Here is a 24,378-nt window from a genome sequence, read left to right on the forward strand (position 1 = left end):
GTGTCCCACCCACACATAACTAGAAAACTTCTCACACCCTACCACAACGAACCAAACTACATCCCTTCTCTTCCTCGCATTTCCACTTTATGCACTATGCTTACCTCCCTCCCACTCCCCAATCCTGTCCTTACGGTAACATTGCTCTCTGCTAGCCCCCACCTCCAACCTGTGTGTTCCACCCACATGCTCTGTCTCATGGTATCATTGCTATCTGTTAGCCCCTGACCTGTGTGTTCCACCCACATGCTCTGTCTCACGGTATCATTGCTATCTGTTAGCCCCTGACCTGTGTGTTCCACCCACACATAACAAGAAAACTTTTCACCCACCCTCCCCCAAGAAACCAATCTACATCTCTACATCTCTTCTCTTCCTCACATTTCCTCCTTCATACATTGCTCTCCGCTAACCCCTGATCTGTGTGCTCCACCTACATGCCCTGTCTCACTGCAATCTGTTAGCCCCTGAACCATGTGCTCCACCCACACGTAACAAGAAAACTTTTCCCTCACCCTACCCCAATAAACCAATCCACATCTCTTCTCTTCCTCACATTTCCTCCTTCATACACCACGCCTACCTCTCACTCCCCAATCCTGCCCTCACGGCCCTGTTTCTCTGTATCATTGCTATCCAGTAGCCACCCCCACCCCACCACCATTCTATATACCCAGGTTTTCACCACTCACTTCCTCTCCCCACTCTCTAATCACATTTCTTTGGCAATATCCTGCCACTTATATTATGACCTTCAGCCCTCAAGGGTATGCCCTGACACTTGCCACCATCTATATCTCACTCTTCCTTTACTCAACCATCCCATTTATGTTCTGATCCCTGGTCCCTTGTGAGTATGTCTGGCACTTTGCTACCATCTCTATCCTGCTGTCTCCCACTCTCTCTCCTCCTGCACTTTGCAGGGGCACACTTGTTTCTGTCCTCGTTCCTGATCGCTCTCTCTCTCTCTCTCTCTTCTTTTTTGGTGGTGATGGTAGGGAGGGGGGGGTACATCCATCGCCCCGCTTCTGGCCAGCCTATTATTGCCCCACTTTTCTTCTTCAATCCCCTCTTAATCTTTCCACCACCCACAAAGGGGCAGTACCACCCACTTTGGGAACCACTGTGCTAGATTATCGGCTTCCAAACTGCAACATCAAAAACTGTCTCACTGAGTCAAGCGCATGTACCTAACATTTAATAGAACAACACTGGAACAGCTGCTGTTGGGGAAATATGTTACTCAAGGCAGGTTTAAAAAAATTACCTGTATATAAAGTTTTTTAAAAAAATCAATATTTCTAATGGGTTATAGCCAAGACTTGTCAATATTTATCACCTGGCAAGTCACAAAAGCACTTACAGAACTAACAGTTTTCTACAATATATCTTAGGCATCTGCAACACACACACACACACACACACACATAAAAAAAACAAGCTGGACAGTCGTGGACACATCTTAATGACTTTATAACTGCCATCAACATCCAAGCTTATCGGCAGTAACCAAGGGACTTAGACTTATGCAAAAAAACTAGAACACACTTATAAACCATGGTAATTTGCATATTGTCTTATTTTAGGATGGTCATTTTTTTTGCAAATAAATACGAGCTCATCATGATGATGATGATGATGATGATGATGATGATGATGATGATGATGATAATGAGCCAGATAAAGCTCATTTAAATACTAATGGGTTAATGCAATTAATTTTATTGATCCTTTTTCAAGTTTATAATTTGGCATGTTTTAATCACCTTTTATCCATCTGCCGGTGTCTTTGTTTTTATTTTTTGATTTTTATTTCATTTATTTATTTATTATTATTAATTTTTTTTTTTTTGTTTTTTTGAGATTATCTCCAAGTTGTTGTAGTCTGTTTTCGTTGGTTGCTGAGACGAACCATTGGTATGTTGTTACTATAACGATTCTTGTCTTGGTGGACCGTTTCATTGGCAGCAATTTCTTCATCATAGCTAAGAAAGATTTGAAAGAATGAAAAAGAAAAAAGAAAAAAAAAAATCAAAACTAAAATGAAGGCTATTATTATTATTATTATTATTATTATTATTATTATTATTATTATTATTATTATTATTATTATTATTATTATTCAGGTCACTGCCTGGAATCAAACTTGGAATCTTAGTGGTTAAGAGCGCAGGCTACTAACCCCAAGATTCCGAGTTCGATTCCAGGCAGTGACCTGAATAATAATAATAATAATAATAATAATAATAATAATAATAATAAAAATAATAATAATAAAATGAAGGCTGTCAGTGTTGGTAAACTGAAGTCAAACAAAAAAGAAAAAAGGAGTAAAAAAACAATCTTTAAACCTTGTCCCTTTATTTCAAACCCTTTAAGTTTATAAACTTTTTAAGATACGAAACTATTTAAGCTGGGTAGTTATTGTCATCTATTTTTTTACTTGTTTCAGTCATTAGATTGTGGCCATGCTGGGGCACCACTTTGAAGGGTTTTAGTCGAACGAATTAACTCAAGTACTTTTTTTTTTTTAAATCTGTTACTTATTCTATCAGCCTCTTTTGCTGAACCGCTGAGTTACAGGGATGTTAACAAACCAACACTAGTTGTTAAGCAGTGGTGGGGGACAAACACACACATGATAGGCTTCTTTAGTTTCTGTCTACCAAATCCACCCACAAGCCTTTGATTGGCCCGAGGCTATAGTAGAATACACTTGCCCAAGGTGCCACACAATGGGACTGAACCTGGAACCATGAAATCAGAAAGCTAACTTCTTACCACACAGCCATTCCTGTGCCTATTGGTTTGGTGATAATATTTCTTATGAGTATATTATGTTAAATGATACAATATCTATTGGAAGCAGACAAAAATCATCATAGCAGTAGCTGGTGAGGCTGCTAGGTGCATTTCTGTCTCATTGAACGTTGTCAGTAACATGTAAAAGCAAATATAAAAAAAAAACAATGCAAATTAGAAAAAAAAATATTTTAAATTTATAAAACATACAGGAGTTCAAAGTTGCCTAGGGCCTCCTTAGCTGGTGTCCTATTCCATCTCACACTGAAGATGAAAAGAAATAAATTGGTGTTAGATTATGAAAATGTAGATGCTTCAAGAAGACGTCAAACAAGTTACTTTAAGGGCCAGTCTCAAAGTGGATACAGCTATAAATAATAACATATGAAACAGGGTTTTTCCCCCTAAAATTTGTCAATATCAAACGCAATTTCACCAATGTCAACCTCAATTTCACCATGACTGGCTTACAGCTTATGTTGTCAAGATTGAATCTTACTGAATAAAAATAAATGAAATGCCAACCTCAATTTTGCGAATGTCAACTTCAATTTCACCAATGGCAACCTCAATTTCTCCAATGTCAACCTCAATTTCACCAGTCAACCTCAATTTCTCCAATGTCAACCTCAATTTCACCAATGTCAACCTCAAGTTCACCAATGTCAACTCCAGTCTCACTAATGTCAACCTCAATTTCACTCTCTTCTGTTTCAATTACATTACAGTTGATCCCAATTTTGTCATTGTCAACTATAATTCCATTACTGTTTACTTAAATGATGTCACCATAAGAGAGAAAGATTTTATTTTTATAAACAGACATTAATATCAATAATTACAAGTTGCAGAATTGTAATAGAATGTAAAACATTAACAATTTATGGGTAGCATCACAAATTTTGTATAAAATAGCCACCTCCACTTGAAAGCTCACTCTTAAAGTGACTTACAATAAACACCGTTAGAGTTTAAGCATGACTGATTATATGTTTTTCTAATCTACGATAAGTTACAAAGGGTTAATGTAATCTGATGCTTTAAACTCTAATTGTAATAAGATTAACTACTTACTCTGGTACATCACCTGGAGGCAACACAATGTTAATTATGTCGTTGATTAAATTATATTTCATGATGCGGTCACTGGATGTGGTACTTGTCAATGAGGGAGATGCATTTACCTGGGGATGTTTCGAAATAAATAAAGTAATTAATTAAAAATAAATTTTAAATGAAAAGAAATTGAAATCAGGAATATAAGTAAATGCAAATGAATAATGGAGCCTCCAAGTGGTTGCTTGACCTCTGACGAAGATGTCTGTCCGTATGTGGTAATTCAACCTGCTAGAAATAGCAGCCAAATTTCCTTCACAACTCCACTACCACTATCTTGACCCCCCCCCACCCCCCCAAGGTACATAGTGGGTAATGTAGTTTTAGAGAGAGACCCTTAAAATCATAGGATGGTCAAGGCTAGAATGACTTTGATTATAGATTTGCACAATTAGGCTTGACCTGGGGTTAAACAAAAACAATGATCAATTCATAGTCAGGTAGGGGACTGTATTGCAAGTTAAGTGCCTTTATGTGACAATCTATGAGGGTCAGTGACAGGGAGAGCATCACTAACCATCTCTGGCCATAGAAAATCTTTGTTTCACTCAACAGTTTTGTCAAGTGTGGAAAAATGGACATTAACATGATGACAATCAGATGAGCACCAGTGATGGGATATATAACCAGCACTGTGGAGTCAGAGTCGTGGAGTTGGAGTTGGAAACAATTAAGGGGTAGCTGGAGTCAGAGTCGGTACAACTATACCGATTCCGACTCCGACTCACAGTGTCTTTATTCTTTAATATAAACAAGCTATAACATATAGGCCTACTCAAAGTACAAGCGTATGCATATCCTTTATGAGATATGTAGACCACAATCACTTAATTACATAGAGGAGGAGGAGGATGATGACGATGATGATGAGGAGGAGGAGGAGGAGGAGGAGTTTTTTGCTATGACTCCACAGCCCAGTACATAGCAGACCAAATTTTTGCATGGAGACCTTGGAGATATCAAATGAAAGAAGGAATGACAGAGGCACAAACTGGAAATTGAATCCATTTTTTGATGGTTTACAGGAGGCACGGGCAACCTTTACCTAAAAGCAGGCCCCATAAGGCATGGCTCATCGTCAGGCAAACCACTAAAGAAAAAGAGTTCAATGTCCATTTTCATAAGGAATACCATTCATACGGTCTCGCGAGGTACACTTAACCATGACTGGCTTACAGCTTATGTTGTCAAGATTGAATCTTACTGAATAAAAATAAATGAATGGATTATATTGAATAAGTAAGATAGTGTTATATTCACCTCAATTAACCATGGCTTCAAAGTATTGTCAATGATTATGTCATAGCTGAAATAGAGACACGATATATATATAGATATATATATATATACATATATATATAAATATATTCACACACATTCTGTCGGTTGCAATGACAAGGCTTCCAGCTGATGCAATCAATGGAACAGCGTGAAATTAACGCGCAAGTGGCTGAGTACTCCACATTACGTGTACCAGTTCTCGGGGAGATTCAGCATGACACAGAGTGTGACAAGGCTGGCCCCTTTGAAATACAGGTACAAGATAGATAGATAGATAGATAGATATACATACATATATATATATATATATATATATATATATATATATATATAACAAAGAGTAAAATAGTCATTCATCTATCATACCTAATGTTTCTACATGTTGATGGGCCAGTTACTGTAGTATTTACCCTGAAATGGCATCTCTTACAGATGTGCTGCATTAAAAACACTATACATACTGGTTTCAAACTTTGGCACAAGGCCAGCAATTTGAGGGGAGGGGATAAGTTGATTACATCGACCCCAATATTCAACTGGTTCTTATTTTATTGACTTTGAAATATGAAAGGTAAATTGACCTCAGCAGAATTTGAACTCAGACCCTAGACAGACAAAACCCTGATCTAGCAATCCTGAGTCCAATACCCTAACCACTGTGCCACGTCCTGTGGATGATGTATGAAACAAATTTATGACTATTGTTTCTTCGTTTAATTTATTCCTGTAAGCTGGTTTCTTTTGGAAAGTTTCTTCTAGTTTCAATGCTTTATATTCTTGTATGTGTGTGTGTGAGAGAGAGAGTGTGTGTGTGTGAATGTGTATGTGAGTATGTGTGTGTGAGTGTGTCTTTGTGTGAGTGTGTGTATGCATGTGTGTGTGAGTGTATGTGTGTGCATGTTTGTGTATGTATATGTGTCTGTGTGTGTTTGTATGTGTATGTATGTGTGAGTGTGTGAATGTATGTGTGTGTGTTTGTGCATGTATATGTGTGTGTGTGTGTTTACATATGTGTGTATCTGTTTGTGCATGAGTGTATTTGTGTGTAAGTGTGTATGTGTGACAGTGTGTGTTTGTAAGTGCGTGTTTATGTGTGTGAGTGTATATGTGTGTTTATGTGTGTGAGAGCATTATGTGTGTGTGTTTGTGAGCGCATGTGTGTGCATGTGCATGTGTGTTTGTGTGCGTGTGTGTGTATGTGTGTGTACGTGATTGTAAAAGAAAGTTTTGATATCAAGTTTAATGTGACAACCTACATGTAGACCACATGATGGATGTTTCTAAATGGGGAATTAAAATAAGACACAGAGAGATGCTATCTTAGAGAATTAATCAATAAAATAAAGAGAACAAAGATGGCTCACATAGAAAACGAACATTTTTTTTCCCTCCATTTTACCATGTCTATAACGTCTAGACATATTTAATTCACTAAAATTGCTTTCTCGAGCTTTTCTACAGAAATTATACAAGTGTACATACAGGTGCAGTAGCGGCGGAGGGGTTAAGAAACTAGCTTTGCAACCATATGGTTTCCAGGTTCAGTCCCACTGTATGGCACTTTGGGTAAGCATCTTACCCAATCACAAGATCATCGGTTCAATTCCTTGTGTTTTGTGTTCTTGAGTAAGCCACTTCATTTCACACTGCCACAGTCCACTCACCTGTAAATGAGTAACCCCATGATGTAATAGTCTTCTGATCAGGGCCTGCTCACCTAGGTAGTGGGGTGGCATCATTCAAAAGATATCCAATAATGTGGTCAATAATGGGAGATGTGTGTGTATAGATAGAACAGATAGAAGTGAGGTGAGAGAGTAGGTGTTTATTGCATTTGTTTACAGTTGTTTCATAATCTTATTAGTTACCTCATTTTTCTTATCTACTCTATATATTTTCTCTCTATCATTTATTTCTTTATTGCCCACAGGGGGCTAAACATAGAGGGGACAAACAAGGACAGATAAAGGGATTAAGTCGATTATATCAACCCCAGTGCGTAACTGGTACTTAATTTATCAACCCCGAAAGGATGAAAAGCAAAGTCGACCTCAGCGGAATTTGAACTCAGAATGTAATGGCAGATGAAATACTGCTAAGCATTTTACCCAGCTCAAAATGGTGTATTTTATGTGCCACCGGCACAAGTGCCAGGAAGGCGACGCTGGGCACAGGTGCCATCACGATTTCGCTTTCACTTGCCCCAACAGGTCTTCACAACCCGAGTTTCGTGTCCAATGGAGGAGACAACGTTGGCGGAGGGTATAAATACTTTTGGCCAGAGTACTACACAGTCAAAACTGCCCTGGTACAAAACAACAACAACAACAACTTCTCATATTCTTAAGCAATACAATTTAAGTTGTAACATCTTTTGTCGTAAAATCCTTCTCTTCTTATTGGTTTGCGATTGTGCTTGTTGTACATTTAAAGCCTGGCTTAATAATTATAGCAATACAATAATTCTAGTTATTAGTGTTTGTGATCAAATGAATTAGAATTCTTGTTGAGGATTTGGGATTTTAATTCCAAGAATCTAAGATATAGATAAGGCAGAATGGAGAGGTGTGTGGGGGGGTGAAAGAGAGAAAGAAGAGGGGTGTGAAGGGTAGAAAGAGACCGAGTGTATGCGTCTACATGTGTGTGTGAGAGAGAGGGTGAAGTGTATGTGGGTGCGAAAAGACGAAAGGGTGAATAAGAGGGAGAGAGAGGGGGAGGGGTGAGTAAGGAAAAATGTCGGGGTCGTCATACATCTGGCATAAAGTTAGGGACAATAAAATGACATTAATCTATTTCATGAAATCAAATGTATATTTTGTACTGGACTTTGCCAACTCCATTGATAATAATAATAATAATAATAATAATAATAATAATAATAATAATAATAATAGCAACAACAACAACAACAACAAGAATACAATAGTAATTATTATTATTTCCATTCTTCTCGTTCTTGCTAATCAATAAATACTAAGAAATGGTTCAAACTAGACAATTTATTCAAATTCTAAGACCAAACCAAGATGTTTATCTCTCTGCTGAGCTGATTGCAAATCCTTAAGATTGAGGTCCAATACCATACATGGTGAAAGAGTTATACACTTCTCTTTCTCTCTCTCTCTCTCTCACACACACACACACACACACACACAATGTCTTTCTCTTTCTTAGTTTCATACTGTGTGTGTGTGTCTCTGTTTCACAATTTCTTTCTTTCTCACTCTTTCTCTGAGTTTCACTTTCACTTTCTATTTCCTTATCTCTGTTTCACTTTGTCTCTCCCTCCCTCCCTCTCTCTCTCTCTCTCACAATATCTCTTTCTTTGTTTCACAGTGTGTGTATGTGTGTGTCACTCTCTCCCATCCTGCTCTTTGTTTCACTATTTCTTTCTCTTTCTCACTCTCTCTCTGTTTCACTCTCTCTCTTACTCTTTCTCTGAATTTCACTTTCACTTTCTATTTCCTTGCCTCTCTCTCTCTCTCTCTTTCCCCCTCTACCCCTACAATCCCTTTACATTTCCACCCCAAAAACGGGAGTCGTGGGGGTGAGTATTGGTGGCCTCAATATTATTACATTTGCTTGAGCTGTTGGAAGAGGGGGGGGGGGGCACATGACAGTGGTGCAGGGGGAGGGGGAGAGACAGCAGAAGCTTTAGTAATGCCAGTGGTTATAACGGTGGTCATTGTAGTACCACTGGTGGTGTCAGTGGTGGTGGTGGTGGCGCTGGTGGTACTGGAGAGCAATTCTGAAGAGTTGTCTGATAACATCAGTTAATTAACCATCAAATACCAAAGTTGGCAGGATTTTAGACTCTAGCAGAGGAAGTAGTAGCCTACCAACTTCTTGTAGAGGTGGCAGTGGTTGTGGTGGTGGTGGTAGTAGTAGTAGTAGTAGTAGTAGTAGTAGTAGTAATGGTGGTGATGGTGGTGGTGGTGGTAGCAGTAGTAGTAGTAGTAGTAATGGAGGTGATGTGGTGGTAGTGGTAGTAGTAGTAGTAGTTGTTGTTGTTATTGTTATTCTTAGTGATTCGATCAACATTGTTGTTGTTGTTGCTGTATTGTTCTTGTGACAACTGATGCTGTTGTTGTTGATGGTAGTGGGTGGTGTTGTTGTTGTTGTTGGTGGTGGTGGTGGTGGTAGCGGCGGTGGTGGGTGATAGTGTTTATATTTTGTAGCAATTTCCTGCTCTTGGACTGAAAACATGTGACCTTCAAAGTGGGATTCGATGAGAATTTCACAGCATCGAAGATGCACGGGTATATTAGATGTACCCCTATTTCAGCAGTGCATATTCAGAAAAAAAAAAGAAAAAAGGTTTTAGTGCATTAAAGCATGTAACATTTAAAATAACTTCAGGGTGGCAAACTGGTAGGATTCTTAACAGCATTTCGTCCATCTTTACATTCTGAGTTCAAATTCCACTGAGGCTGTCTTTGTCTTTAATCCTTTCGGGGTCATTAAAACAAGTGCCAGTTGAACACTGGGGTCAATGCAATCAATTTGCTTGCTCCACCGAACTTGCTGGCCTTGTGCCAAAATTTGAAATCACTACTTAAAGCACTCTAAGACAATGAGCTGGCAGAATCGTTAGCCCACCGGGCAAAATGGCTAACAGCATTTTTTCTGTCTTTATACACTGTGTTCAAATTGTACCCCAAGATTGATTTTGCCTTTCATCCTTTCTGGGTTGATAAAATAAATACCAGTTGATCACTGGGGGTGATGTGATCAACTTACCCCCTCCTGAAATTGATGACCTTCATCATTATCATCATCATCGTTTAACGTCCGCTTTCCATGCTAGCATGGGTTAGACGATTTGACTGAGGACTGGTGAGCCAGAAGGATGCACCAGACTCAATCTGATCTGGCAAAGTTTCTACAGCTGGATGCCCTTCCTAATGCCAACCACTCCATTGTAGGCACAAGGCCCGAAATTTGGGGGGAGGGAACCAGTCAATTAGATCGACCCCAGTGTGCAACTGGTACTTAATTTATCGACCCTGAAAGGATGAAAAGCAAACAAAGCCGACCTCAGCAGAATTTGAACTCAGAATGTAAAAGACAGACGAAATACCGCTAAGCATTTTGCCCAGGGTGCTAACATTTATCCCAGCTCGCCGCCTTTCAAACACAGCTATTTGCAAAGACTCTACTTACCCATAACATTCAAAGCAATGTCGGTCATTGGAAATGCAATTCTGGAAAATACAAGTTGAACGTAAAACATGTTATATCAAGAATCTTACTCCATCAATTCTTACCCTACTTCTGCATTCCATGTTTCAATTTATTTCTCAAGATCAAAGCTGTTTTTTGTTTAGTAGCAGATTTAATTCATCACCCTGTTTAACACTAACTTCTTTTGCTAACCCTGCCTTGAGCAGGGATAAATACAGTACATTCTGTGAAGTGGGTGATGTTAGGAAGGACATCCAGCTGTAGTAATAATACCAAAAATGGAGCAGACAAAAGGGACACGATCCACTGACCCCTCTAACAAAGCAATAACTTTGAATAAAAGCATGCTTGGACCCTGATGACCTGTGCACCTGATGCCAGCACGGAAAGCAGGTGTAAAATGATGATGCTGACAGTTAATGGTAGTATAATACTATTGAATAGTATCTTGGACGGTGGCCATACTGGAGCACTGCCCTGAAGGATTTAGTAATGGATCTTTATTGGTTTTTGACACGGAGTTCTCAGCTGTGTGATTAAATGAGATACCTAGTCAATGAATTTGCATAAAAGTGGTTGAATATGCCTCAGTAATGTACCTTTAATATCACTCTCAGGCGAGTGACAAGGTGAAACCTTTAAATTACAGGTAAAACCCATCCAGCTGGCTTCAACAAAGTTTCCATTTTCCTAAATTCAATCAAAAGGCTTGGGTCAACATGAAAGTATGATAAAACACAATTTCCCATGATGCTCTGCAGCAAACTTCAATCCTATGACCTCATGACTGTGAAGTAAATATCTTGACCATTTAGCCATAGTACATCCACATTCATGTTGTTATACATTGCTGATTACCATGCACTTCTAATTCTTTCTTGATTGAACCATTTTTTTCCACCTTAGCTCAAACCATTTAATTAAATCATCTTCCCATCACCATGGAGGCCTTCCCAGTGGCTTTTCTGATCTCTTCGGTACCACCTTATTGTCTAAGAATCTTGCAACATAGAACTTGTGCTTTCAGTATTCTGCGATTGCAGAATATAAAAACTGTAATACTGAGGGTGATAAAACATGTAGAATAATAGAAAAATCTGTTATTCAACGCTGGAAATTACTTACCACAACTGATTTAAGGGAATGGACCACAACCCAGTTAATCTCATCAAACAGTTTATCCGAGACCTGGAGAGAAAGACCAAAAACAAAAAAAAATTCAATTCAAAGAATATTTTCAAAAACATGTAAAAGTAAAGATCCCCTTCAGTTATGAATGACCATGGGATTGCACCTAGAAAGTTCCCTTCTGAGGCACAAAGCCAGGCAAGGCTATTTTTATAGAAGACCAACAGTGGCCGATGCATACCAGCCTGCTTTCTCCAAGCCACTGATGTTATTCAAGGAAAAAGCAAAGGGGCCGATACAGCTTGGCCCCAGTGATGTCACACAACTCATTTCTGTAGCTGAGTGAACTGCAGCAATGTGAAATAAAGTGTCTTGCTCAAGAACACAACACAGCCTGGGCCAGGAATCAAACTCACTCCCTCGTGATTGCGAGCCAGATGCTCTAACCACTGAGCCATGCACCATCGCAATAAAATGTAAATACAAATTATGTTTGTTTTTTATTTCACATTGTAATGATTACAAATTTTGGCATAAGGCCACAATTGTTTTTCAGAAGGGGTTAACTCCGCCAGCATCATCATCATTTCATCATCATCATCATCGTTATCGTCGTTTAACGTCTGCTTTCCATGCTAGCATGGGTTGGACAATTTTAATGTCCGTATTCCATGCTAGCATGGGTGGGATGGTACCACAAGAGCCAGCCAGGCCGAAGCCTGCACCGGACTTCTGTGACTGTTTTGGCAGCATTTTTACAGCTGGATTTAATCAATACTCATTTTATTGATCTCCTCGAACTTTGAATAAAAAGAGACATAAGTAAATACAGTAAGACCTCTTTTTTGCATGGCCCTTTATTGCTTCTACTGGCCCTTTAAGTTTCATCTGCTTCCTTCTATGTTAGACTGAATTAACAATGACTTATTGAACAATAAAACAAACAAACACTGCTTTGACCAAACCTCTTTGCCACGAGTACTTTCAAGATAAAGTCGCAGATTCTGTACAGTCCATTTGCCACCATGTACAGCATTGTAGTCTTCCTAAAACAATGGAAACAGTTTAAACTGATTCTAATGGCAGAAACACATATTTTGTACCACACACACACACACATATAAAATATAAAATGTAAATTGATGACAAATGGCAAAACAAAAACAACTGTAATCGAATGAATGTACAGATTTAATGTATTAGTTTGATACACGGTGAAGATTTCAGACAGAAAACTAAAAATAAGAATATGTTTGGAGAAAGTCCACAGAAAAGGATAAAGAAGAAAGGATGGATAACTGGGAGAAAAGCACTTGAGTAGCTACATTGTCATAAATATATATATATATATATATATATATATTCTGTTGTGTCTGGGGACAGTCATTTTCTTTTTGTGCCTTATAATTTAACATACTCACAGGTAAAATTTCCACTTGTTCTTTATTTTTATCTATCTATCTATCTAAAAAAAAAAAGAAAGAAGTGGAAATTTTACCGGTGAGTGTGTTAAATTATAAGGCACAAAAAGAAAATTACTCTCTCCAGACACAACACAATATACTTCAACACACAAACTCACATAAAGAATCTTGTAAACCAAATCTAAAAATGAAATATATATATATGTATACAGAGAGAGAGAGACAGGCAGACAGACAGATAGATAGATAGGTAAGTAGGTAGATATGTATATATATATATATATATATGCGCATGCGCACAAACACACATGACAGGTTCTTTCAGTTTCCATCAACTAAATCCACACACAGGACTTTGGTTGGCCCAGGGCTAGAGTTAAAAACACTGGCCCAAGGTGTCACACACTGGGACTGAACCCAGAACCATGTGGTTGGGAAGCAAACTTCTTACCACACAGCCACACCTGCACCTATGTGAAAAGGAAAGAAAAAAAATAACTAAAACTAGAAAACAACAACAAAAAAAATGTTATTAGAAAAACAAAATAAATTCTTGTAAATATTGTAAACGAGAAACATTTAAAGTATATACCATTCCCTATGTTAATTAGATGACAAACAAATCACATTCTTTTGATGTTCTCTTCAGGCTGTGTCAAGCATTTCGCTTAATTTGCAACTAGATGGCAGTAAAACTCACCGAAGAAACATTTAGTATATTTGTAATTAACAATCAAGGATAAAAGAGTTTCGGTCTTTGGAAATGCCATAGTTCTGATGCAAATTTATTTATAACAAAGATAGAATGATAATTTCTCCTAATTGAGTTATTAAACATGAAAACGACCTTTTACCATTCTCTTTTCCTCAAAGACACTACCAGGAGAATGGCATCAAAACTGAACAAAGATAATGGCTTTTAAGCTGTTTTCCTTGAGGGTAACGTACCATGTCAGATGTATTCACTTTGTAATTCAATCTCTGTAATCTAATCTTAAATTTCCGGAAGCTTCTATTCAGACTTTGGAGCTTACAGATTAATCTCAATCTACATTTCCCTCGTTAACTCTCTCCATATGGAAAGCAAAACAAGTAAAAGGAATAAATATATAAACATATAAATATATCGAATAATATCTATGCTGAGGCCAGGTGTAGCTAAGTAGGTGAGCAGTTATGGAGGCTCGTTTTATGAACCATACATTCTGCATTCGATCCCTTCCTAACGCCAGACATTCAATTATGAAGCAAAAGAACTGTAAAACTTTGTGTACGAGATGTATATGACGAAATTAGGCTGGTTGCCTTCCAACCATGTGGTTTTGGGTTCAGTCCCACTGTGTGGTGCCACAGGCAAGTGTCTTCTACTATAGCCCCAAGCTGACCGATTCCAAGGTGGAAACTGAAAGAAGGCTGCTGTATATACCTGTCTGCTTCTCTCTCTTTCTCTCTCTCTCTCTCTCACACTCTCTGTCTGTCTGTCTCTCTCACTCACTCACTGTCTGTCTCTCCTTATATACACACACACACACACACACACATATATCATCATCGTTTAACGTCCGCTTTCCATGCTAGCGTGGGTTGGATGATTTGACTGAGGACTGGTGAAAACCAGAATATATATATATATATATATATATATATATATATATATATATATATATATATATTTCGAAACACAGAGTAGATGGAACAGGGACAACTGATGAAGGGGTATACTCTTTATACTGCATGTCTCGTTTCTCTGTTTGCTTTTTTCATTGTTCGAAAAATAGTTCGTTTTCTGTTTTCGGTTTTATGTTTTCATTTCTCATTGTGTTTAAGGTTTTTTTTTTTATGTCCTGTACCCATATATGCATGTATGTATACATATAGATGTAGGCATGTACATATATGTATGAATATATCATCATCATCATCATCATCGTTTAACGTCCGCTTTCCATGCTAGCATGGGTTGGACGATTTGACTGAGGACTGGTGCAACCGGATGGCTACACCAGGCTCCAATCTAATTTGGTAGAGTTTCTACAGCTGGATGCCCTTCCTAACGCCAACCACTCAGAGAGTGTAGTGGGTGCTTTTACGTGTCACCCGCACGAAAACAGCCACGCTCGAAATGGTGTCTTTTATGTGCCACCTGCACAAGAGCCAGTCCAGGGGCACTGGCAACGATCTCGCTTGAAAACCCTACAAGGCCAGTCAGGCGGTACTGGCAACGGTCACGCTCAGGATGGTACATCTTATGTGCCATTATTTATATATATATATAAGTATGCTGACCACTGGTTGAAATTGATATGATTTAATAATATTAATTTCTATTTCTATTATTTAATTTCATATATCTGTGTTCCGTAGCCATTTGATTCACTGCTGAATATCATTCATTGCATTTATTTTCTGGTTTAACACGCTAGTACGAGGATGTTTGAATCGAAGTTAAAATACATAATATTGGAACTCTGTATGTTCGTATCCTCTCACAGAGACGGGTGGTATGCAGTTCCATTGTTATATCAGCACCAATTTCTCTGAGGAGACACAGACAATTATGGAATTGTTCATGTTGAAACCTTAAGGAATGGAATTAAGAACTGTCTTAATTTGTCTTGCTCATAAACAACCTAGCGTCTTGCTAATTTGAGAACACAGATTTCTTGGTAAGACGGTTTAACATCTATTTTTAGCATACAAGGGATCCACACAGTGGTCTCTCATATTGTTTATATTTAAATAGAATTCCTAAGACACCTGATGAAGGCTGGAGGGTATATCAGCCGAAATGTTGTGTTCACAACAAACAAGATGAGGACAAACATCCGTCAAATGTAAATAATGTATATAATTCCTCATCTCTTAAATATAGAACTGTATTAGCAGGTAGTTAAGAAGTAAACAAAACGTGAAAAAAAAAAGAAGGAACAAATATACTTTGTTGACTTACACCATGTTTCTGAATGGAAACGTTGGTCAAATGTACAAACATGTTGTCCAGTTCAGTGATGTTAGCATTGTATTTTACAGTACAGAAGCGGCAGAAACCCAACTGGTACCTACAAGGAGAGATAACATATTTTGTGTGTGTGTGTGTGTGTGCAAATGTGCATTTTCACACACACACACACACACACACACACATACACACACACATACATATATAAATGTCAAATAATGAAAATTTGAACTCAGAATGTAAAGACATTAAATACTGCAAAGCATTTCATCTGGCTTGCTAACGTTTCTGCCAGCTCAATGCCTTCTTCAATATTGAATATTCTTTTCTACCTAGGCACAAGGCCCGAAATTTTGGGGGAGGGGGCCAGTCAATTAGATCGACCCCAGTACGCAACTGGTACTTAATTTATCAACCCCGAAAGAATGAAAGGTAAAGTCGACCACAGTGAAATTTGAACTCAGAATGCAAAGACAGATGAAATACCGCTAAGCATTTCGCCCGGCGTGCTAACGTTTCTGCCAGCTCGCTGCTTTTTTGATCGTGTAGTATTCTTTTCTACACTTGGCACAAGGCCAGAAATTTTGGGGGAAGGGTCCAGTCGATTAGATTGACCTCAGTACACAACTGGTATTTAATTTATCAACCCCGAAAGGATGAAAGTCAAAATTGACCTTGACGGAATTTGAACTCAGAACGTAACGACAGATAAAATACCACTCAATACAGAATATTAAGCAAACAAAACTCACATATAACACTTCAAGGGTCTGAAAGATGTGACAATGACATAGAGACGAAGATCAAACTTTTTGCCGCTGATCAGAAGAGGATTATCTATGTATTTGGAGATGACGTAGGTATCCTTAGCTGTGGGTGGAACAAAGCTGCAACAGATTAAAGCATAATATATAATAATACGTAAATGATTTAATCTCAAACACATGATAATGCTAATGCAATAGCATGAACTGGATAAGCTATCCATAAATTGCAGAAAAATTCATTACCGGCCAGCCATGAGATTCGAACTCACATCCCTGAGATTATGCATCTTGAAGGTAAAGCACTTGACGTGTAATCACATTTGACAACATACTATCAAAAACAACAAAGTGTAATAGAACCTGTGTGTGTCTATTACTGGCATAATGACCCTCCTTTAATTTTAGATTTTCTTTGTCTTTTTTACCCTAACACAGAGTTTGATTGTTATGCAAATTCTAGCTTTGTCCCAGATTAGTATAATTAATGTATTAAGACAAGAGCTCTGTATAATGCCATTTCCTTTTAAAGGTGACTAATTCACTGCTTCAAGAAAGACAATTGGTATAAAGCAAGAAGATAAAAAGTTCTGAAGGTTAAACAAAATCTTCGTCGTTATCACCTGTTTGTTTTGCTGTCTCGGGACCATTTCTTGAGTTGAGAAAGTTTGTTGACCAGAAATATACCAATTCCACGAGCTGAAGACATAAAAAAAAAAGTGCATTGTAAACATACTCTTTTACTTGTTTCAGTCATTTGACTGTAGCCATGCTGGAGCACCGCCTTTCCTCGAGCAAATCGACCCCAGGACTTATTCTTTGTAAGCCTAGTACTTTTTCTATCAGTCCCTGGGCATTATTGTCTCACGTTCTAAGGCTCATGGGGTCAGTTACCCATTTACCAAAGTGTTTAAGTGACAGAAATCACAGTCTGTTCTCCCTGAATGGAATATCAGTCTATTGCAAGGTCACTCATTTATACCTGAGGGAATTGGAACAATGTAAAATGAAGTGTTCTGATCAAAATCACAACACACTGCCCAATCCGTGAATTGAAACCACAATCTGACAATCATGAATGCAACACCCTAACCACTAGGCTATACGCATTCACTCCCTCAACCTTACTCTGATATAATATGTATTAATATATTTTTCTACTCTAAGCACAAGGCCCAAAATTTTGAGGGAGGGGGCCAGTCGATTAGATCAACACCAGTATGTAACTGGTACTTAATTTATCAACCCTGAAAGAATAAAAGACAAAATCAACCTCAGCGGAATTTGAACTCAGAATGTAATCTTTTCTACTCTAGGCACAAGGCCCAAAATTTTTTGGGGACGGGACCAGTCAATTAGATTGACCCCAGTACTCAACTGCTACTTAATTTATCGGCCCTGAAAGGATAAAAGGCAAAGTTGACCTTGGTGAAATTTGAACTCAGAACATAAAGACAGATGAAACACCGCTAAGCATTTCACCAGGCATGCTAATGCTTCTGCCAGCTCGCTGCCTTATGACATGTATTAACATTACTGAGACCTTTATCTTACTTTGGCTTATCTCTGAGATTCTTGGCTTAAATAGTGAGAGTCATGGTAGTGTTGTACAAGCTGTTCTCGTCTTAAATTCACACAAGCATTGCTGATAACTAATGAATTTACTTCATTATATTTTTCTAATCGTTAGTGATTAGAAGCAACAGTGCTCATGCCCTTTGCAAGTAATCTCAAGCAAATAAGATTAGTGGAGATAACATCTTTAAGTTGGTGTCTTTAAAATAAAAACATGAGATAAAAAATGCCAGAGGACTGTTGTTCTTGTAAGAAAGAATAAAGGGTGTGTCTAGTGAGAGGGTACTGAGAGCAATAAGTGAGACCTAGGTGGAGAGAGTGCAGCAAGCCCATTGACTATTAAGCAGGTGCTTGTTGTATAATGTAGGAAATCAGCCACTAAAGACAGAACTAAAACTGGATGTGTGAAGGACTGTCACCAAACACCAATGATAGGTGGCTCTGATGAAAGGTTTCAACTGAGCTTACACAAGCCAGGTTTTCAATCAACCCTCTCAAATGTTGTTGTTGTTGTTGTTGGCACTCCATCGCTTACAACGTCGAGGGTTCCAGTTGATCCGATCAACAGAACAGCCTGCTCGTGAAATTAACGTGCAAGTGGCTGAGCACTCCACAGACACGTGTACCCTTAACGTAGTTCTCGGGGATATTCAGCGTGACACTGTGACAAGGCTGACCCTTTGAATTACAGGCACAACAAAAACAGGAAGAAAGAGTGAGAGAAAGTTGTGGTGGAAGAGTACAGCAGGGTTCCCCACCATCCCCTGCTGGAGCCTCGTGGAGCTTCAGGTGTTTTCGCTCAATAAACACTCACAACGCCCGGTCTGGGAATCGAAACCGCGATCCTATGACCGCAAGTTCGCTGCCCTAACCACTGGGCCATTGCACCTCCACAACCCTCTCTAATATGTATCCAGCATATCACAAGAAATGCAGGTCAGCCTGGGAAGGTTTCCCTAAGAATTACAAAGATTGTTTTTACAAGCCTCAAACACTAAAACTATGACGGTCAGTTTTTTTTTGTTTTTTTTTTATCTACCATCCTGACCCATATCTTTAACTGTATTTAGCCTGACATTATCAATTACATCCATTTATTTTTCTACTTTTTTCTCGCCAGCTTCAAGACTTTCTGGTTCACACAAATGCATTCCAGATATTACTGGCAATCACCAGACACTTAAATAAACAAGTCTGACGTATTCGGTTAAAAGTTTTGTTTTCTTAATTACGAAATTTCCTATCGCTAAGTAACTCATACCTTTTCAGGTTTCTCACATACGAGACTTCTCACACAACAAGGTCAATTAGCCAGGAAATATTCTTTCTATCTTTCTGCTGTTATATCTATTGTAAGTTATTCTATCTGACATTTCTGCTGTTGGTTTACTCGAGTCAGCTTTGCTTGGACATATTTAAACATATCCTCAATTTAAAAATAAATATATCATCATCATCATCATCATCATCATCATCATTATCATCATCATTATCATCATCAAAACCACGATCCTATGACCACGAGTCCGCTGTCCTAACCACTGGGCCATTGCGCCTCCACACAGTGTAATAATGGTACAGAAACCTTCAGTTTTTTTTTAGTTGGTAGAGAGATATATTTTGTAAACCTAGGCAACAGTGGAAGAAGAATAGACTAAAACAAAAAAGATGCAGTTTACTTACCTTTACCACAAGGTTTCATAATCCATGTGGTGTTTGGGTGTTTACGGAACTCTTCAACAAATAAGTTGTAGTCAGCAGGTAACATAAATGTTTGAGGAATGAAATCTGTAAAGTATAATAAATTCAAAACATCTGTGAAGTATAAATTCAAAACAACAGGAACAAACAAGCATTACATTTGGCAGAGAAATCCGAATTCTAAAGGGTTAGGACAGGGACACACTAGGGCACACATTTGTGGCTATGGAGAAATCCAACCTTACTTGGAGACAGGTAAGGGTTAGTAACAGGAAAGGCATCTGACTGCAGGAAATCTGCATCAACAAAGTCCATACAACCCATGCAAGCATGGAAAAGTGGTCTTGGAAAAAATGATGATGAGGATTATGATGAACACAAAAACAGTCCTTACCTAAATATAAATATCTTCCAGTTTCATCTTTCTGCACCAGAGGGCTTCCTTCTCTTTCAAGTTCTTTTCTGTAACGTTTGATGTTTTTCACCATTAAATCCTTACGTGTAATCTCAACATGGTTTGGGAAATGATTAATGATCCTGAAATTCAGAGATATAATTGCGATGAATTAATTGTAATAACAAACACTGGGATTAATTAGTGTTATTATTATTATTATTATTATTATTATTATGATTATTAGAATGCTGGGCAATATGCTTAGCGTCATTTTGTCTGTCTTCACATTCTGTGTTCAAGTTCCACTGAGGTCAATTTTGCCTTTCACCCCTCCAGGGTTGACTAGCTCCCTCCCACAATTTTCAGGCCTTGTGTCTATAGTAGAAAGAATTATTGTTGTTGCTGTTGTTGTGCTGTCTCATAGCAAATTTGTTGAAAGATGGGTGACTGTTGGAAGAATGGCCAGTATAAACAGACCAATTCTGAGAATACACCTGTAAAAAAAGGTAATGTAAAAGGAGAAAGGGCTCTATACCCCTTTCTTATTTTCTGTCCAGGCTCCTATGGCTTTTATGGGTTTTCCACGTGTAACCTTTCGAAGCGCCTCCCCCTATTGGGAGTCTTATTTGTTATATCTTTCTCTGTTTTCCTCACTGTTTACACGAACGTTTTCTACCTTTCGGACAAAACCCTTTGTAACCTTCATCCTGTTTTTGTCCTTACATGTTTTTAATTTATATTAGCCCTTGTGGCCAATAAAACCAGAATTAATTATTATTATTATTGATTTTACTCATGGTTCACTCTTATTCTTAGTAGGATTTAAACCTTTCATTACCAACCTGGCTGAAACCGGCTCTAGAACTGCCTGACTGGCCCTCGTGCCGGTGGCACATAAAAAGCGCCCACTACACTCTCAGAGTGGTTGGCGTTAGGAAGGGCATCCAGCTGTAGAAATTCTGCCAGATCAGATTGGAGCCTGGTGTAGCCTCCTGGCTTGCCAGTCCTCAGTCAAACCGTCCAACCCATGCCAGCATGGAAAGCGGACATTAAACGATGATGATGATGATCACAGACACGCACACACAAACACGCATGTAAGTGTTATAAAGTAGGAAATATATGTCAATGGGTGTAGTTACTCACTGGTCATCTGCTAAACGATAGCCATTGTCCACACTGAAGATGTCTCTGATATTCTGCACTGAAGCCCTGCAAAGAAACAAATAAAAATATGTCACAAAAACATAGAAAATAATAAAAGAAAGTAAGAAAAGAGAAAATTTACAATTTTAAAAATACAACTAAATCCACTCACAAGCTTTGATCAGCCTAGGGTTGTAAAAGACACTTACCCAAGGTGCTGTGCAGTGGGATTGAACTTGCAACTACACAGTCAGGAAACGAGTTTCTTACCCACACAGCCACGCTTGTGCCTGACCAAGCCTTTATCTTCCATTGGTATTACATGCTCTCGTGTCGCTACTGTGAGTGCCACCCGAGGCAGCCCTTCCGTTTGCCTCCCCTGAACCCCACAAAAAACAAGTGCCACCCCTCTAAAAGAGTCGCCCAGGGCCGACCACCCCTGCTCCCTCCCCAGCTGCACTAATGATTATATGCTTATATTAGTGTTTGTTATCACTGAAGCAAATTTGAATCAAAGCTTTTCATCATCATTTGATTATTCATAAGTCAACATTAAGAAAGCACATAACATACCAGTAGAAGTTCCAGTTTTCATCTGGGTTTACAGCTACCCAACCACGGGCCTCAAAATTATGCAGCAACACCGATTTATCTTGATCACATGCATATCGGATTGCAGGCATGTCCACTATACTTTACACTTCACTGTAAAATAGACATCATATATAATAATAATAATAACAATGACGTAAAGGGGAAGGCAAAAATCCTCTGGGACTTTGATTTCCAGACAGACAAGGAGTTAGAGCACCGAAGGCCAGATATAGTAACCTTTAGGAGAGACAAACAAGAGTTTGATCAATGGGAAACACTATGCTGGTTAAGGAAAGGTCAGTCCTTTGTTTAGGGTTTGACCTATATTATTGACTATAGTCTATATTAACAGAGAACATTTCCTATCAATTGCTCTTTTGTGTCAGCAATGACCGAGAGCATGACTTTCCCTTTGCTCTTCGCTCGACATACGAAGAGAAACTTCCGACCGCAAGAAAGACGATGCCACCTTTACCCTTTCTTTCTTGTCAGCACTGTGCATTCTTTACCCTTTCACTCTCTACTGGCAGATAGCAACTTCTACACCATCAACTACCAACCAGCGAGCGAACTTGTTACTGCCACTACAATTACTGCTGTATCTCTACCTGTCGGGCAAACGAATAAATATATGTAAATAATATTTTTTTCCTTCTCGGTATTGATTCTGCGATGTTCACAGGTTACCCCGACGCGAGAACCTTCAAGCGTTACATCTACACGTTACATTCGGTCGTCGGCTACATCATATCGACGTGATATGGGCACATCGCATTCTGCTACAATTGGTGACCCTCAGCCGCTACAGTATGTATTGCAAGAAACCAGAAAGATCTTAGGTTTCTTTCTTTCTCTAGCAGTTTAGGTAGTCCAACTTATGCATGTTAATGTGTGAAAAACAAAATAGGAATGTTGAAAGTATGTATAAAATTAGTTTATGAACATCGAATGGCTATGGAGGTTCACTGGAATAAAATAATAATCCTTAAATAAAAAAAATGGGTGAGAAAGCCTGATTTAGTGCCACACTTTTCAAATCTTTTGGATTTCTGAACATCAGAGTGAAACATTAGATTCATGGAGAGTATTTACGGTAAATTATTGAACTAAATATAAAATGGAAGAGTTAGAGATGTACAAAAACATACGCACCGAGTAATGAATAAAAATAATTGGAATGTTCTGGTAAACTAAGAGTCGTTCAAACTTGTATAATTGAACAAGAAAGAAAATTGAAACAGTTTACGAAAGAAATCAGAAAATATGTGCAGTTTTCCTCGAAGTCCCATTCCCGGGGCCGTCTTAGAGAACTGAGCCTTATTGTATGTATTTATTGATATCAAGCCACACTATACATAGATCAGAATAGAAACCCTAGACCTGTGAGGACTCCAGGCAACTGCCCATTCCTCGTGGGGAAAAGAACAGGTTGTTTTTAATTTTATTTGTTTCTTAATATTCTTGACTATCGAAAGATAGCCGTTTTAAGCCTTAAAACTATAAATGCCAATTCAATATAAGTTGGACGTATACATGAATTTATGAAATTAAACGTTAATTATTTTCTCGGCTCATATACGTCACCCGCTGCAATCCGTCTCCGGTTCTAAAAAACGATTCACCATCCCTACAGGTAAAAATAGCAGTCAAATCTCCCTCAGATCACATTCTAATGTCTTACACAAGGACAGGACATTCCAAATAATAAAGCCCCATATAACCCTGATAAGACAGGATGGCCACAGTTGGAAAGTGTCTGAGCACGGGTTTGCTCGTTCTAAGCTAAACCGGACGTAAACATCAACAACATGGACGGTGCTGGAAAAAGTAAAGTATATCACGACGTAGATGTAGCACTAAATATCTAACAGTTTTATTATCATTATTCTGCGAGCTGGCAGCAGAATCGCTAGCATGCCGGTCAAAATGCTTAGTGGCATTTCATCCGTCTTTAGTTCTGTATTCAAATTCCACCAAGGTTGCTTTTGCCTTTCATCCCTTTTGGAAGTTGATAAAATAAATTACTAGTTCAGCTCGATTAGAGCCTTGTGTTTATAGTAAATAAAAATGATTGTTATTGTTGTTACCACTGAGTGTATAATTAATGGAGTAAATAAATTTAATGCAGAAAAATGCATGATGAATGTGCATGGGTTGCGAAAGCACGCGTAGCTTTATACTCACGCGACTATCAGCTGTTCTCTGCTTTGATAATTGTGTATACGCAATGTGTTGTTGATACGTTGCTATGGAGACCACCCTCAACAAACCAGCGTCAGGTTACTTAGAAAGTTTCATAACATGCTG

The 24,378-nt window shown here is 38.4% G+C and overlaps 1 protein-coding gene across 3 annotated transcripts; it reads right to left on the reverse strand.

Moving 5' to 3' along the window:
* Positions 1-1,706: 1,706 nt before the first annotated feature.
* On the reverse strand, positions 1,707-24,378 carry LOC106880315 (polyglutamylase complex subunit TTLL1). 3 transcript variants are annotated; one of them, XM_014930192.3, is made up of 15 exons: positions 24,256-24,378; positions 22,051-22,182; positions 21,478-21,543; positions 20,329-20,471; positions 19,917-20,021; positions 17,282-17,357; positions 16,647-16,781; positions 15,886-15,994; positions 12,477-12,557; positions 11,509-11,571; positions 10,363-10,403; positions 5,179-5,224; positions 3,877-3,986; positions 3,013-3,066; positions 1,707-1,985 (listed from the first exon to the last, which is right to left on the reverse strand). In XM_014930192.3, the coding sequence occupies exons 2-15, from the start codon at positions 22,158-22,160 to the stop codon at positions 1,865-1,867; spliced, it is 1,260 nt and encodes a 419-aa protein (XP_014785678.1). In that variant the 5' UTR covers positions 22,161-22,182; positions 24,256-24,378; the 3' UTR covers positions 1,707-1,864. The 3 variants fall into 3 exon arrangements, with proteins under 3 accessions (XP_014785678.1, XP_089210828.1, XP_089210829.1); XM_089354702.1 differs by lacking the exon at positions 3,013-3,066; XM_089354703.1 differs by lacking the exon at positions 22,051-22,182 and having other exon boundaries at positions 24,256-24,350.

This window comes from Octopus bimaculoides, chromosome 7, assembly GCF_046866305.1.
Source record: "Octopus bimaculoides isolate indiv1 chromosome 7, ASM4686630v1, whole genome shotgun sequence".
In the NCBI taxonomy this organism is placed as follows: domain Eukaryota; kingdom Metazoa; phylum Mollusca; class Cephalopoda; order Octopoda; family Octopodidae; genus Octopus; species Octopus bimaculoides.

Excerpts from the sequence above, each read along its gene's own strand:
- LOC106880315 (XM_014930192.3), bottom strand. The coding sequence starts at position 22,160 with ATGCCTGCAATCCGATATGCATGTGATCAAGATAAATCGGTGTTGCTG. Across the intron at positions 15,995-16,646 it reads AGACCCTTGAAGTGTTATAT|GTACCAGTTGGGTTTCTGCC; the intron begins GTGAGTTTTGTT and ends CTCTCCTTGTAG. Across the intron at positions 11,572-12,476 it reads AAAGTACTCGTGGCAAAGAG|GTCTCGGATAAACTGTTTGA; the intron begins GTTTGGTCAAAG and ends CTTTCTCTCCAG.